Here is an 18,676-nt window from a genome sequence, read left to right as displayed (position 1 = left end):
TAATTAGAACCAAAATTTCACCGTGACAGAATTAAACAGTTTGTAAACAAAAGTAGGTTTAAAAAATTTTTATTCCCCCCCTTAGCTTAGTTTATCTTAGATCGGATCATTGGTGTTGTGTTAGATAAAACACTGGGACTCTGGAAAATAGGCTGTGTTGTTATGATATTGAGAATCTTACAAACTCTCAGACCCTTCTCCTCCTATTTTTCAGGAGGATCATCCAGTTCAGCTTCTCTACAGTATTTCCCCAGAAGGAGCAGTTTAAACATATACGTCTGGGCCCATTTCAGTTTTGACTGTCCCGTGTAAACATGGCTATAAGTATGATTTTAAAAATCAGTCTAATATGGTTATACAATACACTGTTCCCCATGAGATTTTGCTGCTTGAAAATGACCCAGACAAATTTAACAATAGAAATTTCTACACATGTAGAAATTTAAACTGTTATAAAATATGTGGCATATTTGCGATATGTACAAAGGAAATGAAAATCTTGAACTATGCAAGATGCATCGATATTGCCTCTGGTGTCCGCATGACCTCTGCGACTAATTTGCAAAGAAATAGTAATTGTACAGCTGGAGCGAGCGGTGCTGTGACGCGTGACCCCCCCCCCCCGCCCCCGTCACGTGATCAGAACAGTCAGGTTGCCTTTTTTTTAAAAAAAAAAAAAAAAAAAAAAAAAAAACACAAATAGGAGGAGCGAGCGATACTACGTATAAACACGTACTGAGCGCCGTTGAGTGTTGTAGTAGGAGTACAAAATAAACAAAATACAGCAAGGCAACGCTGTGACATAAAGTTGGAAAATACAGTTTATTAGATGCTGATGTTACGTAATGCGAAAGAATACCCATATTTTCACCTAGAAGAGGACAGTATATTTTAAAAAGACTGAACTTAAAGCAGCTTGCTAACGTTAGCTAGCTTTAAGCTTAGCTACCTAACGTTAGCAGTGCGAAGGTAAGCCCCGCGATCTCTCGTCGTGTTCTGCTAATTAATGTTAGAAGAAGGGTTTGCAGACACTTGTGCTGTTTTGGATGACTGTTTGCCGGAGCGGGGGAGGCGAAAGCAGTGGGTGGAAGTGTTTCCTGTGTGTTTGTCTTACACTGTGAGTTACAGGCCGCGGAGCCGCGGTGTCGCGCCGTAGTAGCGCCGTTACGCGGTAGCCGGCGGGGCTCCCAGCCCGTTCGCTTTACACGTCCCGCACAACTTTGAGACTTGAGGGCCTGTCTGTGTTGTTACGGAGCTGGGTGAAGGAACTTTTGCACATGGAGTCGTGTTGTGGTTGGTGGTAGTTTTTTTTTTTTTTTTTTTTTTTTTTTTTGCTGATGTGACACAACGGCCCGAGTCTGCTGCTTCATGCTTGGTTGTTCGCCTGACAGTTCGACAGACAGGTCGGTGATGGCAGCCAACACTGCGGAGCAGCTGGTGTTTCGCGGCAGGAGCTCTGCCATCAGAACACGGCAGTTAACAGACTAACTACTCGGGTTACACTTACTCGAGATCAGTAGCTGAATTGATGACAACTTGAACTTGTAACTGTGAGTGTTGTTGGAAACTTATTATTTGCTAGGTTTGAGCCAGGGGGAAACGACTGATCACAAACATAAGTAGAGGTATTTTGTGATATAGGAGTTTGTGTTTACGGCGGTGGGCTGATCACTCACTCACTGTGATCATATTATTTTCTCTAGATTAACAACAGTCGTGTGTGTTTAGCCTGAACTGAAGAATGAAACCACGTTGGCCTTCTCAGGCCTGTGTGTGTGAGGTGGGGTTTGGTTCAAGCTAGCATGATGGAGCTATGCAGTGGAAGGTGCTGGATGGTCCTTTAGGTACACACACCTGCTTCCTCTCTGACATTTTCCCAGGGCTCTCATGGATTTTCACACTAATTCTGACAATTTGGGATTTGCATTCCTGTGTTAAATGAAGTTTTAGATGTATATTTAGGATAGTAGGTAGCGTAGTGGTTAGAGCTCTTCTTGCTTTTGGACCCAAAGGTCGCAGGTTCGAATCTCACCTCTGGCTGTAGTACTTTTGAGCAAGGTACATACTCTGTACTACGCTAGTAAAAATTGCCTGCCTGTACGAATGGGTAACTGTAAGTAGATTAACATTGTAAGTCGCTTTGAAGAAAAGCAGTAGCTAAATGAATAAATGTACTAGGTGTTTTTTTTTTTTTTTTAGGGTTAAATTTATTAATTTAGCAGATGCTTTTCTACACAGCAACATACTTTTTGTGTTATTCTCCAAGATGTATGTCAACATAAGGAGAGATTTGGGTGCAGACATGAGTGATTAGTCTATTTGTCACTTATCAGATATGTGAACCAGTATATGTTGTGCAAATAGGTGCATGTAGGCTTTCAATTGGTAAACAAATTATAAACTTAAACATTAAGTCTTTCGTGCAACTGCTGCTTTACTTTGCAGTGTGAAGGTTCTCTGTTATGTTGTAGTGTTCTCGATCAAGGTATTTATCTTGAATTGATACTATAAGAACATATTGCTATATAACTTGGTGAACTATAAATTTTCTTGATAACATTCTTTTGCACAAAGGTCTCTGTAATAAAGATTAATAAACACTAATGTCATGTAAATTGTGTAACAGCGAGCTAGCATGAAATCATGCCCCCACCTCAAAAAAAAAAAAAAAATTTTGGTGGCCTTGGTTTTTTTTTTTTTTTTTTTTTAATTTTATTGAATAATATATTTGGCATTCCTGCTTTGGCTCAAAGAGGAATTATAAGTGTTTTGCAGAAGCTTCTGGGTTGGAATCAAGGCTTGCGATAGACCTCCAGCTCAGTCTGTGCAAATGAATGTGATTGTAAACAGGCTGTGCAAACTGCAAGTTGGAGAATTTCCCCCTGCACAACCTGTTCTGTGTTAATATGGATCACTGCTACTCTGCAAAAGTATGTGAGCCTCCTGTGGCATTTCCCTGAGGTGTCCTATGCTCACTTGGCTTTTCACATGAAAAGCGTGTTCCTGCATGGGTAATAACAGGAAAAAATGTGATCCCTGTCATCTCTGATGTTCAGTCTGGGCATGTGTTTAGCTGTACTTCAACTTTTTTTTAATAAGATTAAAAAAAACACTTGCATGTAGAAGGGAGTAATGTTTGCACTGTATTTGACAAGTGCGTGGTGTGAAGAGTTTTTCAGATGGTGCAGCTGCATGAAAAAACAGATTGCCTCATTGCAATATTTAAAATCCCTGCATCAAAATGCAGAACTGCTTAGTTTGAGTTCTGGGTGGAGAGCCAACTTTGAAAACTCAGGGAAGTATTTGGGTTGTTATACTTCTGACACATGCTTTGTATATGTAAACAGAAGGTTTTGCAGATGTATCATGAACTTTTTTTTATATATATATAGAGGCTTAATTATGTTGTGTACCTACCCAGTAAAGTTTTTAAATAACCTGCCCAATTCCAACCGTTTCACTAATATGCTGCAGTAGCAGAATTACTTGTCAATTCAGAATCATTTAAGATGGTGACTTCTGCTTTGTTTGTTGTGACTCTACCAGAACTGAACCAGTTGCTCATGCTTTGACTGCTGTTTTGAGCTATTATAAATTCATGCCATGAGTTTTTTTATTCATTCTTGTGAGCTGTCAGACTTTGTGTAAAAGAAATGTGTTAAAGTACCTTTTTATTTAAAATTAGGCAGCATGATGGCACAGCAAGTAGCATTGCTGTCTCACAGTGCCTGGGTGGTGTGAGAGGATGTGGATTCTATCCCCGCTCAGTATCTGTGGAGTTTGCATGTTCTCCCTGTATCTGCTTGGGTTTCCTCCTCCAGTCTAAAGACATGCTGTTCAAGTTCACCCATAGTGTGTGGGTGACAGAGAGTGTGTTCCACTGATGTATAGATGAGTGACCCATTGTAAGCAGTGTATCTAGCAGTGTAAGTCACCTTGGTGAATAAGGTGTGTGGGCTGGTAACACTACATAGTATCCATTGGAAGTCGCTTTTCTCCAAAGCGTCTCCTAAATAAATGTTCATGCCTCGTAACTTTATGATCATCCCCAGATAAGCCTTTACACAGCCGCTACTCCTGTATTGTATGTAAATGTTTGTGTACCTTTATAAAAAATTGTAGGAAGGTTATCAGGATAGGGCTGTTCTGCATTTTTCGTATCTACTTGAGCAATGAACATTGGTGCATCAGGTGGAAAGTAACAAACTAGGTTTACTTAATCTTATGTCTGCTGCTATGTCTTTCTCCTAATGTAATGCACAAATTTGTATTTTTGCTAAGATGTACGTCGCTTTGGAGAAAATAGTCTGCTCAGTGAATAAATGTAAAATTTATTAATTTGGCAAATGTTTTTTGACATGGCTTTACATTCAGTGGATACAATTATGTCATTTAATAAAATTTCTTCAGATAGCGACTCTCAAAAAGCAACTAAAGTCAAGTGTAACTTTTGGTATATGGTCAGTAGAGCTGGGCTAAGGTACTTTAGAAGAAGGATGGTTTTGAAGTCTTCCTTGAAGACTGTGAGGATTCCTTGAAGGCAAAGTTTGCTCCACCACACTGGTCTGGACCTCTCAGCATTTGTTAAGCTTTAGTGACTAGGTCAATCTGACTGCAGTACTGTGCTCCTGAATCCTGCAGCTGTATGAGCATTTTTAGTCTTGAGAGTAGTCTGAAATTAAAAATGATCTTTTCAGCTCATCAATACATGTTTCCTGTTTCTAGGCTGGATTTTGAATTTTTGATAGAATTGGGAAGACCAAACTACAGTATAGCTGTCAAAGGTGTTTGTCCTTCTGTTTTGCAGGAATTTGTGAAAAGGAAACTCCAAAGAACAGAACACTCACCTGCACAGAGGAAACGAGCAGAAGAAGCTTACCTCTGCTTATTTCAGCATTCTTCATTTGTTTGAATTTGATACGTCAGTATTGATGCCGTTTTATTATTGCCAGTAGTAGTGTTGTTATTCCTCACTTTTTTTGTGGAAGATTTTGGTTGAAGTTTATTTTTGATGTTAAGCAGCACCTCGCACACCGCAGTCCTCCTGTTCCTTCCCTATATCAGTATAGGCAGCTCTTCTTTCACTGTCAGGGAGACAGCGGTGTCTTCACACTTCACAACTAAGTCTGACACAGGCCTAGCCTAGGCCCACCTGATCACCTTCTCTGTCCAAAGTAAGTATGCCAGTAGGTCATTACTTTTGCAGCACAAAGGAGGATGTTTTGTATTTGTCAGTTGTGAGTTGGTGTGAATGGGTGAAATTTGGTTGGATACAGCAGTCATACCATTAAGAGGACTGTTGGCTTGATTGAGGATTTGATTGGATAACATGCTAGTAAGTGGGGAAAAGGTTGAACTATTAAGCATTTTAAAGAGAATGACACAATGTTTAATGTGAAATTTTATGAGGTATGCTACTCAGTGACGTTGGATATGTTTCTCTTTAGACATTAGGCACCTTACGGAGAAGAAAATATGACTGCTGAAACTCTGAACTTTGGCCCAGAATGGTAATTCACCTCAAATTTTATCCCCTCTTATTACCTCCTTTTTGTTTCTGTGAAGAATTTCTGTTATTGCCCCTCCTTCCTCTTGTCCTCTTTTTTTTTCTTTTTCCCAGCTTCAGGTTCTTTATGTCCTAAGGAAAGCTTTAGTTTTCCAACACATACAGGACAGACAAAATTTTGTTTTGGTTCAGTACTCATTTTAAGTGAAGCGAAAAAAGTGCAGACTGTTAGGTTTAGTTTGAGGGTATTTACGACTATATTGGGTGAACGGTGTAGGGAAGAAATGGACATAAAATTGCCATGTATAGTACTTGATTGTAAATCCTTTGCATTTGACTTTCTAAAGTCTACAATCCATAGACATAACCAGATGCTGGGTGTCTCTCCTGAGTATGCTTTGCCAGGCCTGTACTGACACCATTTTCTGTTCTTGCTTGTTTTTGGGGGTGTTTGTGTTTCATTTACTGAAGACAATTCTCGGTGGGATGCAGGTCAGGTGAATGATTTGGCCACTCAAGAACATTCCTCTTCTTGGCCCTGAAAAAAAAACCCATAGTTTCTCCAGCAGTATATTTTGGTTTGTTCAGTTACTATTTGCTAAGCTCACCAGCGTGTTCTTTCTTATCAACAGTGAACAAAACGGTTGATTTTGATGCTCTTAATATTTTGGCCAAGTCTGTGACTTACGCAGTATTTTTCAACCTCAAAATTGCTTGCTTTGCTGGCATTGACACTTCTTTGGTTGAGAGACAGCAGCAAGAGGTTCTAGGTGCAAATGCCACGGCTAGATGAGGATAAGACAGGTATTTTATTAATCTGTGAAAGGAAGTTCACACACAGCATCTAGACACAATGTGTAACACCAAAGTGCACAGTTATACCCACACAAAATAAATAACAAAAGTAGACAATGACAAATTACTTGCATTAGACAATTAAAGTTCAGTGCCTCTAAGGTCACAAGACACTTAACTGGTTCTCTGTGTTGAGGAGTTAATGGGCCTTTGAGTGGTGTTATAGCAGAGGATGGCTTTCGGTATGAAAAACCCCAAAAACACTTTGTTCACTGTAGTTGAAGAATCTTGTGGCTAAAGAGCTAATGGTGATCTTTTCATGGAGGGAATGTATTCAGTTTTCCGTAAAGGGTACTAGCTTACTCCACATCCAGGCCTCTGCCACTGCCTCTACTGAGTCAGGAGTCAAACCCATGACAGTAGCTAGTTTCTTTATGATTTGCTTGGTGAGTCCCACAGGTTCAGATGAGATGTACGGAACAGCATAAAACCAAACTCTGACTACAGTTTGGTAGAAATGTGAAGAATTTTCCTATTCATTGTAAAGGGCCTGTTCTGTCTTTCATAAAGTGACACACAGCTGGCAAAGGAACAGCTGAGCATCAAATTGTCCAGATATTTTGGTTGCTTAAAAAGGTGCTACTAGGTATAAAAAATGGCTGTATTTCTACACCCATTGTAGATGCTGCTTCATATCAAATTCCATATACTGGAGTACATGGCTAAAACAACAAAAATTCACTGTCCAAATACATACTGTACTGTATGGTTTACATTGTTGCTATTGTGTGATTTGTGGTGTTTTGAGGATAAAAGGTTGTTCGTTCTTTTTTTTTTTTCTTTTTCTTTTTTTTTTTTCCCCTCTCCTTTCTCCCTCTCTCCTCTCCCCCCCCAGGCTCCGTGCGCTGTCCGGTGGAGGCAGTGTGACATCCCCCCCTCCTTCCCCTGCTATGCCAAAGTATAAGCTGGCCGAGTACCGCTACGGCCGAGAGGAAATGTTAGCACTTTATATCAAAGACAACAAGGTGAACCTCTAATGTCTCAAAAGGCATGTTGTCAGCGCTACATGAGGTTGTGGTTAACAAGCTGTGTGTGTGTGTATTTGGCAGGTCCCAGAAGATATGCAGGACAAGGAATTTGCTGCTATTCTGCAGGAAGAACCTTTGCAACCCCTGGCCCTTGTACCTTTAACAGAAGAGGAACAGGTGAAATTAAAACCCTCAAGTCTTTAAGATTCTCTCTGTCTAGAGTTAGCTTGTATGCACAGAGTGCTCTTACCTCTCGTCTCCTTTCCTACCTCCAGAGGAACTTTTCAATGTCGGTGAACAGTGTGGCTGTGCTGAGGCTTATGGGAAAGGCAGGAGGTCCTATCCCAACAGCTATGGCCAGAGGCAGAGGCAGTACACGAGGCGGTAGAGGTGAGGATTGGTAATGGGTAGTCATGGGGGCCAAATGCCGGAGCTAATTCCATTGTTGTACCACTTGATGTAACTCCCATGTGCCTCTCAGGACGAGGAAGGGGTGAGAGTGCATTTTACCAAAGGAATGCTGAGGAAGGAGAGGTGGGCTTCAGTCGGAGCACCAGGGAGATCCACCGCAGCCAGAGCTGGGATGATAGGTATTCCCATATGCCTTTTTCTCTGGGTCTTTGCTGATTTGTTCATTCAGGAATTTTACTCATTCATTCACAGATTTGTTGCCTCAATCTGTTTCTACTGACATATCAAGGCATTTAGGTTTTGTAATTGTTTTTCTAGGGTATAGTGGAAGGAGGAGTTTTAGTTCACATTTTTATGGGCTGGCAGAATACAGGTGGTATTGTGTTGTCTGGCAGAACACAGCATGGAAATTTTACTTCTACAGTTAACTTTCATTACTTCTGTGTATATGTAAGAAGATTTGCAAAATTGTGTGAAACGCTTTGGCCTATCTTTCCTTGTCCCACAGAGGCGAGCGTCGTTTTGAGAAGCCCTTGCGGCGGGATGGGATACGTGTGGGGTTTGAAGAGGTGGGGCCTACTTCCCGGAAGGAGTACACTCGTTCAGACAGCGAGAACTGGCGCACTCTGAGAGAGGAGCAGATGGAGGATGAGGGGAGTGAGCCTGGTGGAAGCTGGAGGATGGCTGGTAGCCGGAGAGAAGGTATATTTTTAAAGGACTGCAGGACCAACAGTCTTGGTTCGTTTACTTTATACATAAATACACTGTGTGTGTGGGGTATAATGAACAGACTTTCATTAGTCCTCTTTTAGTTGCTTTATCGCTGTAGCTTTTAGGAGTAGTTATTTGACTGTGGACATCAGCTGTTTTTCTGCATTTTTTGAGTTCCATTGTAGAATGCTGTACATTTAAAGCTGTGAATACATTATAAGCCTAGGATTTCAGACCTTTACTCCAGGCTGCTGGCCCTTTACAGCATTTATAGTCAATACTGTCATGTGGTCATTATTACATGGCGGTATTTCATGAGCCTGCCACTCTGTTTACAGATGGAGGCCCTCGTTCAGCAGGCTGGAGAGAGCATGGTGAGGGTCGGCGCAGGAAGTTTGACTTTGATTTCCGGGAGCATCCAGAGGGAGGACGCCGGCGGGCATGTAGTGAGGGACTGGAGGAAGAACGAGATGGTCTGCCAGAATGGTGCACGGACGAGGAGGATGGGGAAATGGGCACCTTTGACTCGTCTGGGGCATTTCTTCCAATCAAGGTAATGTGCTTGTGGGGGTGTGTTTTATACCGCTGTTAACCACAGGATTCTACTTTCTTCTTGTTAACAGCTTGGAAACAAAGGAACAGCACCGAAATTTAGTCTTACCTATTGGGTAGTTGCTACCAAGATGTTTTGCATGGCTCCATGTCTTCCTTTATACCTCTCTCAACCACTCTTCTGCAGGGCTCTGTGCTGTACTCCATACTTGGCTCTGACATGACATTGTCCTTTATGGATTTGCTGCTATGCTGACGATACATAGCGCCTTTGTTTTATTCCTATCTGCAACAGACGTATCCTTATGCATTGCAGCTTGCTTTTTGGTAGTCTGTTTTGATGGCTGATCACTACCTGCTCAGTCTATGCAGAGCTGAGGTCTAGAATGATATGGCACAAGCTGTGTTTTACTTGGCAAAGCATTCCCATGTATCACCCCCCCCCCATCTGTCTCCACTGGTTTCCCATGGCTGTTGGTGTCAAGCTCAAGACATTGGTTACAGCCTACTAGATAGTAAAAGAATTTGTACCACAATATCTCCAAGACCTCATCATTCCCTTTACTCCAGCAAGGTTATTACGCTCCTCCATCTGTGGCTACGTGGTGACCCAACTCTCAAGCTCTCCAAAATTGAAAGTCTGAAGACTTTTTTTAAAAAAAAAAAAAAAGGGGGTTTTGGCTCCGATCTAGTGGAGTGGCCTCCCCTCTCTCTCAGAACTGCTAAAAGCGTTTCATCTAGTTTTTTAATGTAGTATTGAATAAACTGACTTCAATAATTGCATGTTCATATCTTCAACTCCATTAAAGCTTGTGAAAATCCAATTTATTCTGTGATCTAAGTGGCTTTGGAGAATTATAAAGGGCATCAATGTTTTAACTGCTCCCTTTCAATCTAGAAGGGCTCCAAGGATCCCATCCCTGAGGAACAAGAGCTGGAGTTCCAGGGGCTAGAGGAAGAGGAGGAGAGGAACAGTGAAAGCGAGAGAAAGAACAGTGATGAGAAAGGTGACAAATGTGCATAAACGCAGTCTAGGATGTTTTTGTCCAATGTGGCAAAGGAATGCATCGTCACACTGTAGTTTTTCAAAAAGAAGTACACTGGAACTAACCCATGACCAGTTTAATAATCTCTTTTTTTGTTCCTGCAGCAGAGGCAAAAGAAACTGCTGCAGTTTCTGGTGATGAAAGGAAATCTGTGACCCCACCTTCTCCCCGCATCACTTCTGCCCCAGAACAAGCCTCCAGTGAACCCCAAACAAAATCAATCCCAAACAGTCAACCCATGAACTCTAGTAGGGTGCCAGGTGAAGGTATGAAGTTTACTGTAGTGACATTCCAATTTTGAACAATAAGGGGTGTAATGAAATGGTCAGTCATCAGCATGATTTTTGAAACTTCCATTGCCATTCTTCTGCAGTGACTGCACCTGCCAGCCACATCAGCCAGCTGAGTCCTGGCACTTCCTCCAGTCTGTCCTCTTCCCCACCCTCCTCCTCCTCTGCTGCTATAGAGCTTCCTCTGCTAGGGGGTGACACTGAGGATGATGAGGGCATGAAGCACCTGCAACAGGTATGTCTTGTTTCTGTCACTCAGCAGAAAATTGGGTTCTGATGCTGTCGTGGTTATTGATATAACAGGTCTTCCTGGCAACATCTTTGAGATGTATATCTTATTCTGTGAATAGTCTTTATAGTGCTTTTTTTTTTAAAAGGTTTGTTAGTGGTTAATGTGTGCTTATGTGTTGCAGGAGGCAGAAAAGATGGTGGCATCGCTGCAGGACAGCACCCTGGAAGAAGAGAACAACTTCACAAACAGTCTGCATGAGACATGCAACACAGCTGCTGCCCTTCCTCTTTCCCATGAGGCTGCTATGAAGTGGTTCTACAAAGATCCACAGGGCGAGATCCAGGGTGGGGCTCACGTGCAGCATAGTAACACTACCCACAAACTCTTCCACAGTTAATTTTGTCTTTAACATGAGAGTATCTGGTGGTAAGAGGCAGCTGTTACACCAACAGTAGATGAAGGACTCAACCCCATTCTTGTCAACCAGGTCCTTTCACCACACTGGAGATGTCAGAATGGTTTCAGGCAGGCTACTTCAGCATGACCCTGCTGGTGAAGCGTGGCTGCGATGAGGGATTCCAGCCTCTGGGGGATGTTATCAAGATGTGGGGTCGTGTGCCTTTTGCTCCAGGGCCGTCCCCCCCACCTTTGCTGGTGAGCCACCTTAGCTACCCATGGTGCCTGCTGTTAACAAGAGCATTTTGGACTATAGCATTCATGTAATCTTGACACATTACTTGTGTGTACCTACTGTCCCAGAAGAGTCATCATGCTTCTCTTGCAGGGTAACATGGACCAAGACCGGCTAAAGAAACAGCAGGAACTGGCGGCAGCAGCTCTTTACCAGCAGCTCCAGCAACAACAACTGTTTCAGCTTATCAACAGGTAGAAGCATCTAGGCATTTTGTGCACCCTGATACTGCAGTAAAGCATCTCCCATTTAGATATTAAGATGGATCAGTCACTTGTGTTATAATATATTTCATCTGTATTTCTGTGGTGTGTGACACTTATTTTATCCTAATATACTCAACCCAGGGAGTGTCTTGGTTTGTAGTTAAATAGTGAAGTTAGGATATCTGTGCATTTCTGATACACCCCCGCAGGTGTGGCGATCAGGGTATGAACAGGTCCATGTCAGTGCCAGACACAGGGTCCATGTGGGACATGCATACCTCAGCTTCACAGCAGTCAGGTACTGTTTGTGTATGCTCATGCCTGCTTTCCTGCAAAGGCAAACATCCAAAAGGGTCTGATAAAGTCCTTAGATGTATACTTTCTATAGTCCCAGCCTAATGTTCTACTGGTCTATCCTTACAGGCAGTGAAGCCAGTTTATGGGACTTAACAATGAATTCTTCAACTCAGGGTCCAACTCTTGAACAGCTGCAGAAGGTGAGCCATAGTGTGACAGACTGGAAATAGTATTTTGAAAAGCTACCACTAAGTTCCTCACTGTCTGGATTATCCTTAGTATGTTTTGAGTGTTTGGGCTCAGGTGTGTGCCTGTGTGCATACTTGTGTTTACTATTAGCTTCAGCAGGAAAGGCGGGAAGCAGAGCTCAGGGCGAAGCATGAGGAGGACGAGCGCAAACGCAGAGAAGAGAAGAAAAGGCGTGAGGAAGAGGAGATCTTCCGGCGCAAGCAGGTGAATATGAGCAGTGTGCTTATCTTTAAACATTTACTCTTGCATAGCTGTATGTGCAGAGGTGTGTGTTTGAAACAATATATATGCACTTGAATTCTGTTCCCCCTCCCTAGCAGTGCCGGCAGCAGCAGGAACTCATTCTCAAGCTGCTACAACAAACGCAGCAGCAGGCAATGCCCAGCTGGGGTGTGGCAGCTGCCACGCTGTCCAAACAGCTGCAGCAAGAGACAGTGCCAGGGTGGGGCATTGGCATGGGGGCAACTACACTCTCCAAACAGCTGCAACAGGAGGCAGAGCGCCAGCTACAGAAGCAGCAGCAGCGAGACCGGGTGAGCAGCCGAGAAAGAGACCATACAGATGCTGTTGGTCATGCTTCATTGTTTGACCCAGATCTTTTCACCCAGCAGCATGGAAGCCTCTCCATGGGCAGCTCAGGCATGTCAGGACTGGGAGGACAGTGGAATGATAGCACCAGGACCTCTTGGGTTGGGCCTCCTGACAGTGGAATTGGTGTGTGGGATGAAGCCATGAAGAACCAGGCTGGCCTTCGCAATATTGCTCTGAAAAACAACCATAGTAGTCCTCCTATAAGGTATGGCCCAAGAGCCCATCAGGTACCTGTGCACCATGGACAACTTGTATACATGTAAATTGTATGTGCTTTTGTGCTGTATAAACATAATATCGATCTCACATTAGTCTCCTAGCCAAGGGTGATTGTGATTTATTTTTATATATTTTTATATATATAATATCTCCCCCCTCCCCCCCCCCCAAGAGCTTTATAGAGTACACTAGTTCCTGGTATTACAAACACACTGGAAAATGTAAATCAGCTGTTTGTTTTTTAAATGACATTTTCTTTACATATCCATAACATTTCAGCAAGAACAAGGTGCATATAGAATAACATAGCAGTTAGAGCTGCCACCTTGTATTCTAAGAACCTGGGTTTAAATACCACTTCTTGCTGCAGTACCCCAGAGTAAGGTACTTACCCCTGATTGTTCCAGGAAAAATTGCCCAGCTGCCTAAAATGGTGAATAACTGCCAGTAGCTTAATGTTATGTGCTGTTTTAGAGAAAAGCATCAGTAACATAAAATCAGATGTACATTACAGCTTGAAGCAGAATAAATACAACCTTTTTATGTGGCCAGCTAACACATATTAGCAGGATGTACTCCAGTGTAATAGGCTTTGGGAGCAGTGTAATATAATTCACTTCTGTGGTATTTACAGCTGGTGTTTGTGACTTCTGGTGATCAATAACTAGATAAGGAACATTGCACCTTTATAGTAGGTCAGTTAGCACTGATGGGAAGTTTGTGGCAACAGTGTGTTTTTAATGAGCCTCATTTAAAAAAGGCTTGGAGCATTTCCATTTATTATGGTGGGCAAGATCTTTTTTTAAAGAATTTATCTAGTAAATAAATTGGGGACATCTGTATTAACAAATTTTATTAATGTGACTTAGGTGTAAAATTGCCTTGAATTATAAACAAATGTGCAGTTTCAGTTGTGTTTTGAGAAAGCAGTACAGACATGCGTCGCTTAACAACGGGTATACATTCTGAGAAATGTCGTAGGCAATTTCGTTGTGCGAACATCATAGAGTACTTATACAAACCTGGATGATACTGCCTTAATGCAGTCAGATGCAGTAAACACGGGATTTATGATGCTGCTATCGGCATACCACGGCATTCTGTTTTACAGTACTTCTTTTTTTTTTTTTTTATAAGTCGAAAGCGTACACTAAGTAAATACATAAGCCAGTAACAGATGTATATCAAAGTGTTATGTATTGTACGTAATAGTATGTACTATACTTTTATGACTGGCAGTGCAGTAAGTTTGTTTACACCAGCACTACCAAGACCAAGTAACATGATACATTACGATGGCTACAATATGGCTCATTGATAAGAATTTTTCAGCTCCATTATAATCTTGTGGGACCACCGTCATATATGCAGTCAGCCATTAAGCAAAACAACATTAACCGGCGCGTAACTATACAGGTGGTCCCCGATTTACGATGGTTCGACTTGCATTTTTTTTCCGACTTTACAATGGTGAGCTGGCAATAGACATTCAGTAGATACCGTACTTCTGATTTCCCCCCCCCCCTTTGTCCCACCGGGCAAGCGATACGTGGAGTGATACTCTCTCGCGATGCTGGGCAGTGGCAGCGATCCGCATGTCCCATTCTGTCACACAGATGTCTATTGGGTATATTTAATGCATTTTCGACTTACGATGTTTTCAACTTATGGGTTTCAGGGAACGTAACACCATTATAAATCAAGGACCACCTGTACATTTTCCAAAGTGAATCCAAAAAAATTGGGAATAAGGAGTGATCCAAAAATTAATTCCCTGATCAAGTCTTGTCTACTGACCTGTGCTTAAAAACAGATTTCTCTTTAGATTGCATATGTGGGGAAAAAAAATTGCCATGTCTGCTTGTGTGTGTCGTCCACAGTGAGCCATATCTGCTGAACCGAAGGAAACGCACTGATGAGGAAGACCGGCTGCTGAAGCTACTGCAGGGCATGAAGCCACAGGATGGGTTCACCACATGGTGTGAGCAGATGCTTCACACACTAAACACCTCCAACAACTCTTCCTCCTCACTTGATGGTAATGCTCATCCTTGGCTGTTTCCTCCCAGTCTCTCATCTTGCATGTTCACGTTGATCGCTGTCCTAGCGTTAGGACCCTTTTACCAGTCCCTTTTCTCAGATTCTTGTAATTCTGGGCTCCTCTCTTTAGTGGCCACCATAGTGGCATACCTGAAGGAGGTGGACTCTCCCTACGAGGTACATGACTTCATTCGCTCCTACCTTGGAGACACCGTGGAAGCCAAAGAATTTGCTAAACAGTTTTTGGAGCGCCGTGCCAAACAGAAAGCCAGCCTTCAGAGGCAGCAGCAACAGGTGGGTGAGACTGCAGGTCAGGTCGTGAGCTCCTGTGGTAAGGAGGATGTTTCCGGTCTTGTTTATGTGCTGTGAAAACTGGCTGCATTAAGCTGTGAGTAAGCCTTGTTTTTTATCCTCAGCTATCAAAAGAGGTTGCTGGGATGGCTTTGAACATCCCGCTGCAGGCAAGTGATATTCACTGGTTTGGCCAAAAGGAATGGGAATGCAGAAGGGTTCTGGCAGCTCTCTATATGTGCACCATTGCTTTAATAAATGTGTCCCCCCCAGGACTCCATGCGGGGCATCCATTCTAGCACCTTGCAGTCAGTGTTCCAGTCAACCCATATGGGGAAGATGGGGCTGCCTGACTGCCAAGGAGCCAAGATGAGAAAGAAGCAGCCTATGATGCTGCACTCTGATCCCAGCATCTTAGGTAGGACAGAGTCCAGATCTTTCATCCCAGTTTGACTTTTGTGTCCTTTTAGTGTGTCTATAGTTTCCCTGCTTACTGGTTTTTGTCTGAGTTTCTTGTCCCTAAATGAGCCCTGACAAAAAGTGCATTTACATTTATTCATGTAGCTGATAATTTTCTCCAAAGTGACTTACAATGTTGTTACCTACAATTATTTACCCATTTATACAGCTGGGTAATTTTACTGGAGCAATTTAGGGTAAGTACCTTGCTTAAGGGTACTACAGCTGGAGGTGGAATCAGTTTTGTTGCACTGATGACTTCATAGTTTGTCATGTAAGAAAAGTCAGTCTGTTTCAAAGTTCCCTTACAATGCAACAAAATTGTTCTCCTTGGCTTCAGTAATTACACTAAGCATAGTTAACAGATTGTACTGCAAATAAAAACAGAGGGAGAATTGGCCTTTTAAAAGTTAGATCTGAAATTTCTCAAGTAGCTAATCTTTTGTTTTTCAGATTTGTGTTCAACTGTGTCACAAGCATTATTACACGGAACTATAGCCAATTCTTCAGCAAAGATGCAATCTTTATGTTCCTGGAAGTTTGTCTAGATAACTTGTACATTAACTGAGACATCTGATTTTGCACTTAATTGGCTCTATTGTAGGTTCTGCTCTGTGTATGTCATAGTGAGACATTGAAAGCTCTGTTTTTAACCAATACAACTTCAATGACAGTCATAGCAAGGCATTCCCACACTTGTATTTCATGAGAATTCTATGTGTAGGTGTTCTTAACATGTCCTTATCTTATTTTAAACTCATGTTTTACAGATTGAAATTGTCCAGTATTTTTAATCATTCAGGGTGATGGAACCTTGTAGCAGCTATGTCTTTCATGAACGAGGGCTTTGCTGTTACTTGTCCATTGTTGGTGTGGCTGTGAATACTCACGACAAGGCTGTTGCCCCCTGCAGGATACTCATTCCATAGCGCCAGGGAGAAGTTGAGCCTGGGCAAGATGGAGCCGCTGGAGGAGTACTGATCCACAGCAATAGCTACATGAGGCCTTCATGATACAACCACACCCTTTTGGGAATGTGCACTACTGAGGGAGGACTGCACACTCTCGTGCCCCTCGAGGAGAGGGTGGTGTCAAGCAGCTCCCTCATTGTTCTTGAGGGGTGGGGCAGAGTTGGGGGGAGGGATTATCCTCTGGCACTTAATACAGTAAGCACTTTAAACTAATGCACTTTATAGGGTTTTGGAATATTTGAGTAGGGGCTTTATTTTTGAGATCACAGAACCTGTGTGGTTTGTTTTGGTAAATATATACAAGTGTGTGGACATGCACACAAACACATGGATGTAACACATGTGCGTGTGCGCTACACACTTACAAACGCACACATGCAAATGAATCTGCACACAATTTGTAGGACCTGGAAGGTTACATTTTTGATTAGTGTGGTGGGGAGTTACATGGGTGGGGTTTTTTGTACTTATCAACACTGTTCTTTTAAAAAAAAAAAAAAAAGAAAAAAAAATACAAAAAGTTAGAAGAAACTGAAATTGAAAACTTGGTTTGCACTTGTGAAACTTAAAAGCTAAAAACAAAATCTGAACTTACTAGGAGTAGAAGGTTTTTTTTTTTTTTTTTTTTTTTTTGTCTGTACATTTACCAGAAAGTTTGTTTGGAAACACCCCCCCCCCCCCCAATTATTTTCCAAGATGTATTTGAAGCAGGCAGTTTGTATGAGTGAGTTTTATTTTTTTTAAATGCATGTGTATGGGAGCAAGTGGGCGGATAGCCGTGATTGCAGTCTGCAGTGTCTGTTTTCTTTCCAGCCAGTCCTGCCCAACATCCTAATGGTCGTGTTTCAACATTGGTGGCAAAAACAGTGTTAACCGTTGCTTTTTTTTCTGGTGCTGTAGTGTTTGGTGCAGGCCAGTTGAGGGTGCTGTGCTTGTATTCTGTGTTCTACTTTGACTGCCACTCCAGGTACATACTTTTTTGTTTTGTCTTCTCAGAAGATTGGATGGTTGTCTCATGTATGTGTGTGTCTGAAAGAGTGAGAAATGTGAATAAATGATTGCATGGAGATAATTACTGGGTAAACAAAAGTAGCAGAGGAGATTTCTGGATGTGAGTTGCTGTCCCTGTCCTGTTTTTTGCTGCATGTGTGCACAGTGGCATCGTGCCCTATGGGATGCTCTTCTGCTGTGTTACATGTCTTAGGTATTGCTGTTGACTGGTGCGATGTACCCTTCCTCATGTTGTAATTCAAAGTGAAGTTGGGCTTTGAGGCTGCTACCTTTTAATTTTTCATTTTGTTGCCTTTTTTTTTTTAAATATTGAATGTATTCCAAAAAAATAGTTCTTGGCATCAAGCTAGGAACTTATTGGGAAAGAAATCAACAAGATGGACACATACCTTTTCAAGATGAGGAGATGGCGAAGTCCTGGTGTTATAGTCTCTACATATACAGAAGAGTCAGACTATAACAATCATGCTGCAACTGCTGAATACACTGCCTGTTCATCCTTGTCATGAATGATAATTAGAAAAATGAAAAGTTTACAGAGATTGTCTTCTGAGGGAAGGATTGAAGAAATGGAGGTGTGACAGACATGCAGTCTCACCATGGAATTAGGCAGAGGAAAAGGGTGCACCATCTTTATACTTCATCTCTTAGTTATGAACTTAATCTCTCCAGTGCTCATTGCATGGGCTAAGATGTGACTTTTTTTTTTTTTTTTTTTTTTTTCTTTTTGTGTCTCCCCCCAACCCCTCAGTTAATTTCTTGAATTGAGGCTCTACAGATAATGTGCATTTATGATGTGGCTTATTTATTTGGTTTATTTTTCCCACATTTGCATTTACATGTTATGATTTGAGTGAGCTGAGGAGATTTTTTTTTTTTTTTTTTTTTTTAACGAAAGAAGGGGAATGCTCGGTACAGTGTCAACTTTTTTTTTTTTTTTTTTTTCTTTTTAGAATTTAAAAAACCTACTTTTTTCTTTCCTCCTTTTACTATAACTAAGGAAGCTTTGTCTTGGGATTTTTGCAGTGGGAAAGCAAAGCATTACCTTTGTCTGATTATGCAGGCTTTGGCTTCTCACTT

The 18,676-nt window shown here is 42.0% G+C and overlaps 1 protein-coding gene across 5 annotated transcripts; it reads left to right on the top strand.

The window, feature by feature from the left end:
* The first annotated feature begins 718 nt into the window (after positions 1–718).
* On the top strand, positions 719–18,179 carry LOC108934057 (GRB10-interacting GYF protein 1-like). 5 transcript variants are annotated; one of them, XM_029251527.1, is made up of 26 exons: positions 719–969; positions 4,808–4,921; positions 5,065–5,174; positions 5,448–5,510; positions 7,197–7,326; positions 7,411–7,506; positions 7,605–7,719; positions 7,811–7,919; positions 8,249–8,442; positions 8,790–9,004; positions 9,905–10,010; positions 10,154–10,315; positions 10,423–10,574; positions 10,753–10,915; positions 11,059–11,225; positions 11,356–11,456; positions 11,678–11,766; positions 11,892–11,965; positions 12,105–12,218; positions 12,332–12,547; positions 12,626–12,810; positions 14,705–14,862; positions 14,995–15,158; positions 15,281–15,325; positions 15,429–15,573; positions 16,528–18,179. In XM_029251527.1, exons 4-26 carry the CDS (start codon positions 5,476–5,478, stop codon positions 16,593–16,595), a joined length of 3,003 nt encoding a protein of 1,000 aa, XP_029107360.1. In that variant the 5' UTR covers positions 719–969; positions 4,808–4,921; positions 5,065–5,174; positions 5,448–5,475; the 3' UTR covers positions 16,596–18,179. The 5 variants fall into 5 exon arrangements, with proteins under 5 accessions (XP_029107360.1, XP_029107361.1, XP_029107359.1 ...); XM_029251528.1 differs by having other exon boundaries at positions 9,902–10,010; positions 12,111–12,218; XM_029251526.1 differs by having other exon boundaries at positions 9,902–10,010; positions 12,335–12,547.
* Positions 18,180–18,676: the final 497 nt, after the last annotated feature.

This window comes from Scleropages formosus, chromosome 4 (assembly GCF_900964775.1).
Source record: "Scleropages formosus chromosome 4, fSclFor1.1, whole genome shotgun sequence".
Classification (NCBI taxonomy): domain Eukaryota; kingdom Metazoa; phylum Chordata; class Actinopteri; order Osteoglossiformes; family Osteoglossidae; genus Scleropages; species Scleropages formosus.
This window is presented reverse-complemented; position numbering and strand designations above follow the sequence as displayed.

Bases quoted from the DNA above. Each gene is read 5' to 3' on its own strand.
- LOC108934057 (XM_018751545.2), top strand. From the start codon at position 5,476: ATGACTGCTGAAACTCTGAACTTTGGCCCAGAATG. The intron at 7,720-7,810 runs GTGAGGATTGGT...TGTGCCTCTCAG, and splicing joins CAGTACACGAGGCGGTAGAG to GACGAGGAAGGGGTGAGAGT. The intron at 10,916-11,058 runs GTGGGGCTCACG...CTTGTCAACCAG, and splicing joins TCCACAGGGCGAGATCCAGG to GTCCTTTCACCACACTGGAG.